Below are 3,044 nucleotides of genomic sequence, written 5' to 3' on the forward strand. Positions count from 1 at the left end.
ACACACACACACACACACACACACTATATATATATATATATATATATATATATATATATATATATATCTATATCTATATATATATATACATATACATATACATATATTCAAATATATTAAATATATATGTATATTGCCATCACAATTAGAGTTTCACCGAGTTCATACAGAGTCATATATTTATCATGTCCTGAGCTCATCAAGAGATTTATTCATGATATAGAGCACATTACGTTCAGTTAACATACCTGGTAAAACAGTGTCTATGAGGAACACTACATGATTCTCCATGGTTTATAGCCGTTGTTGTTCCTTTGTTCACTTATCCAGGCACCTAGTAATCATAATCGTGTCGTTGCAGAGCTGTAGAAGTACAGCACTGCTTACTATTTGCTTGTGATATATTTCGTAGCGTGTGCAAAAGGAATCGTCTGGTTTATAGTTCGACAACACTTACTACCAGCCAATAGGGACTCCACCAGACGGGTGGCAGAGTGGCAGTTATATTAATCTAGGTAAGGTTTCGTTATACGCATGTATACTGATATACTGATATCTATATCCTAAATGTTCGCTTACAGTGACTTGTGGCTATGCACGTTGAGGTCATGTCAACTAGGCCACTACATACAATCCGCCTAACACAACCATCGCATGCAGACACAGTATTTGGTGTGCAATTGTGGATCTCACCCACAACTGCGTTTAGCGAGTTCGATATTGATGACTATAATATATTTATAATTTTTATATTTATTCATATACTCTGTGTAGTGAGAGTTGAGACTGTGAGAGCGACTCGTCTATTTTCCAAAACACTGAGAGTGTTTTGATTGGATATGTCGCCCGAGAACAATTTTTGGCGCGATTATATCCAAAAACTACAACCAATCAAAACCGCACACGTAATTTCTTCGACGAAATAAAAAAGATATATATAAAAACTGTGGGGGAAATGGGAAATGGGAAATGGGAAATGGGCATAGCTCGAACAAAGAAGCTGGGTTAAACCTCCCGTGTTTGTACCGTTGCATATATGTGTATATCGCGTCTTGCGTCACTTGGTGTGTTATTTGTATATAGCTATATAGATGCACATAAGTATAAGTATTCAACTCGAGTGTGCATGCGTGTTGCGTAAAGAGTTTATAACATAATCCGAGCACTTGAATGTTGTGCGAGCGAAACCCTTACGGTGGCGTGTGCTAGCAGGTTCTGCTTCCACAGTTATGATACCTCTAATTTTCGGGTGACAACTCACCACAAGAGATAAACCTATACACACAAGTATGCACATGTGTACATATGATTTATATACGTACATTTTATATATATACATGTATGGAATAGGGTTCTAGTACCGCAAATATGAACGCCATACTCGCGCTGTGCAGCTTCTGCGAGGTTGACGGCCCCACCGTGCTTCTATGTACACAAACATATCATACGCGCCCTGGCAATGGAGATTCGATATCGACACATACAGATACCGATGAGTCCGATGAGAACTCGCCTGATATTGTTAATCAATCGGCACACACCTTAGTTAATAGCACACCTGGCGACGAGTGTACTGAGAATAAGGGGGTGCGTACAGTTACAAGAAAAGGCAGGTGGCGGAACCCAGGCTCGAATGCAGGTGTCAGCACGACTGCTAAAAATAGTATCTCGGAGATAGAGAAGAATTGGGGTGTGGATGGTTATAATAGTGGCTTTAAAGGTATGAATAGTGACTTGAAAGACGAAACTGGTAAAGCAGGGAAAGTAGACGATGATGGGGAGTGTGGGGATATATGTGAGGAAGTACCGGGGGTCAATAGTGGGTCAAATCAGGGGCCTTTACTTGTCAGGCCCAGTGTCGGCATATCCAAAACCTATACGTTATATAATACAGGCGGAATAAGCGGTCTTAATGGAGATACTAGAGATAGCAATGTGCCAAGAAACACACAAGGCAGCACCGTAAGCGATGTATTTGGCGGTCAAAGTATAGGCGTTGGCCTTCGTATGAATACGAGCCCACGCACACGTGCACATGCATACAAACATTCCTCAGGCACAAGCATGCAACCCACGAACAGCGGCGGAGCGAACAGGAATATGCGGACGAATCCATACTTCGACCCTTATGGCGAGGATGAAAATATGGAGTGTGTGCGTGATTTGGATGAGAGATCTGTGTTCATGGGGCCTTTCGGGACACAACGCTCGCATGCCGTATCGTATGGAGACGGCATGGGCGAGGGCAGGCGAGATACAAATGTGAGTTATAATGACAAAGACAGCTTTACGGGCATTAGAGGAAACGACTTTCCGAATCGCCACAGCGGTGCGCATCTGGACGGATCAATGTCTCCACAGCAACGGGCGCGCAATGTTATTAAAAGCAACCCATTTCAGAACAGATATACTGATATGCACGGTGGTCTTGGTTCTACAGTACAGTCGAGTAGTTATTATAACACGCTAGATGACAAGAAAGACACCAACAAGTGGGAAGCGAATAGAGAGAACGAAGAGATGCAGCGTACTGCAGGTACGAGGCCAAGAGAGCCTCGCAGCACGTCCACACCGAATGCCACAGGTGCTGGTATGCCAAAAATAGAGCCTACTCCCGTTGACAAGGCACACCAAGCGACGCGGTTGACTAATCCTGTCACGGGAGATGGTACACGTGTGATGCTGCCCATCTTCCAGCCAACTGCGGATTTGACTGAGAATGACAGCACAGAAGTTAGCGAAGAATTTCGGACCTTTGAGCGCATACAGGCCCCAGATACCAATGCACGCGCCAAAAAGGGACCAGTGTAAGTTATCTGTCTGTAGGAGTATTGCTGAAAGAGAAAATCGTAAGTTTGTGCTTGATTGTATTCATCGTATGTGTGTCTGTTGGCCTGGGATCAGTAGTCTCGATCATGTGCACTGCTATGTATATCTGAACAGATATGCAAGTCAAAATTAATGCATTCGTATGTGTGAATAAGCATTCATTTCCCTACACATATGTACATGTGTATATATCCATACAGGAACTTGCAAACACG

At 42.9% G+C, this 3,044-nt stretch overlaps 1 protein-coding gene across 1 annotated transcript; it reads left to right on the forward strand.

Moving 5' to 3' along the window:
* Positions 1 to 978: 978 nt before the first annotated feature.
* SARC_11781 (hypothetical protein) lies at positions 979 to 2,807 on the forward strand (the record flags this gene model as incomplete). Its single annotated transcript, XM_014294128.1, has 1 exon — positions 979 to 2,807. A coding segment is annotated over exon 1 (1,439 nt), but the record flags the coding sequence as incomplete, so codon positions are not given.
* Between the last annotated feature and the right edge of the window lie 237 nt (positions 2,808 to 3,044).

This window comes from Sphaeroforma arctica (assembly GCF_001186125.1).
Source record: "Sphaeroforma arctica JP610 unplaced genomic scaffold supercont1.1870, whole genome shotgun sequence".
In the NCBI taxonomy this organism is placed as follows: Eukaryota; class Ichthyosporea; order Ichthyophonida; genus Sphaeroforma; species Sphaeroforma arctica.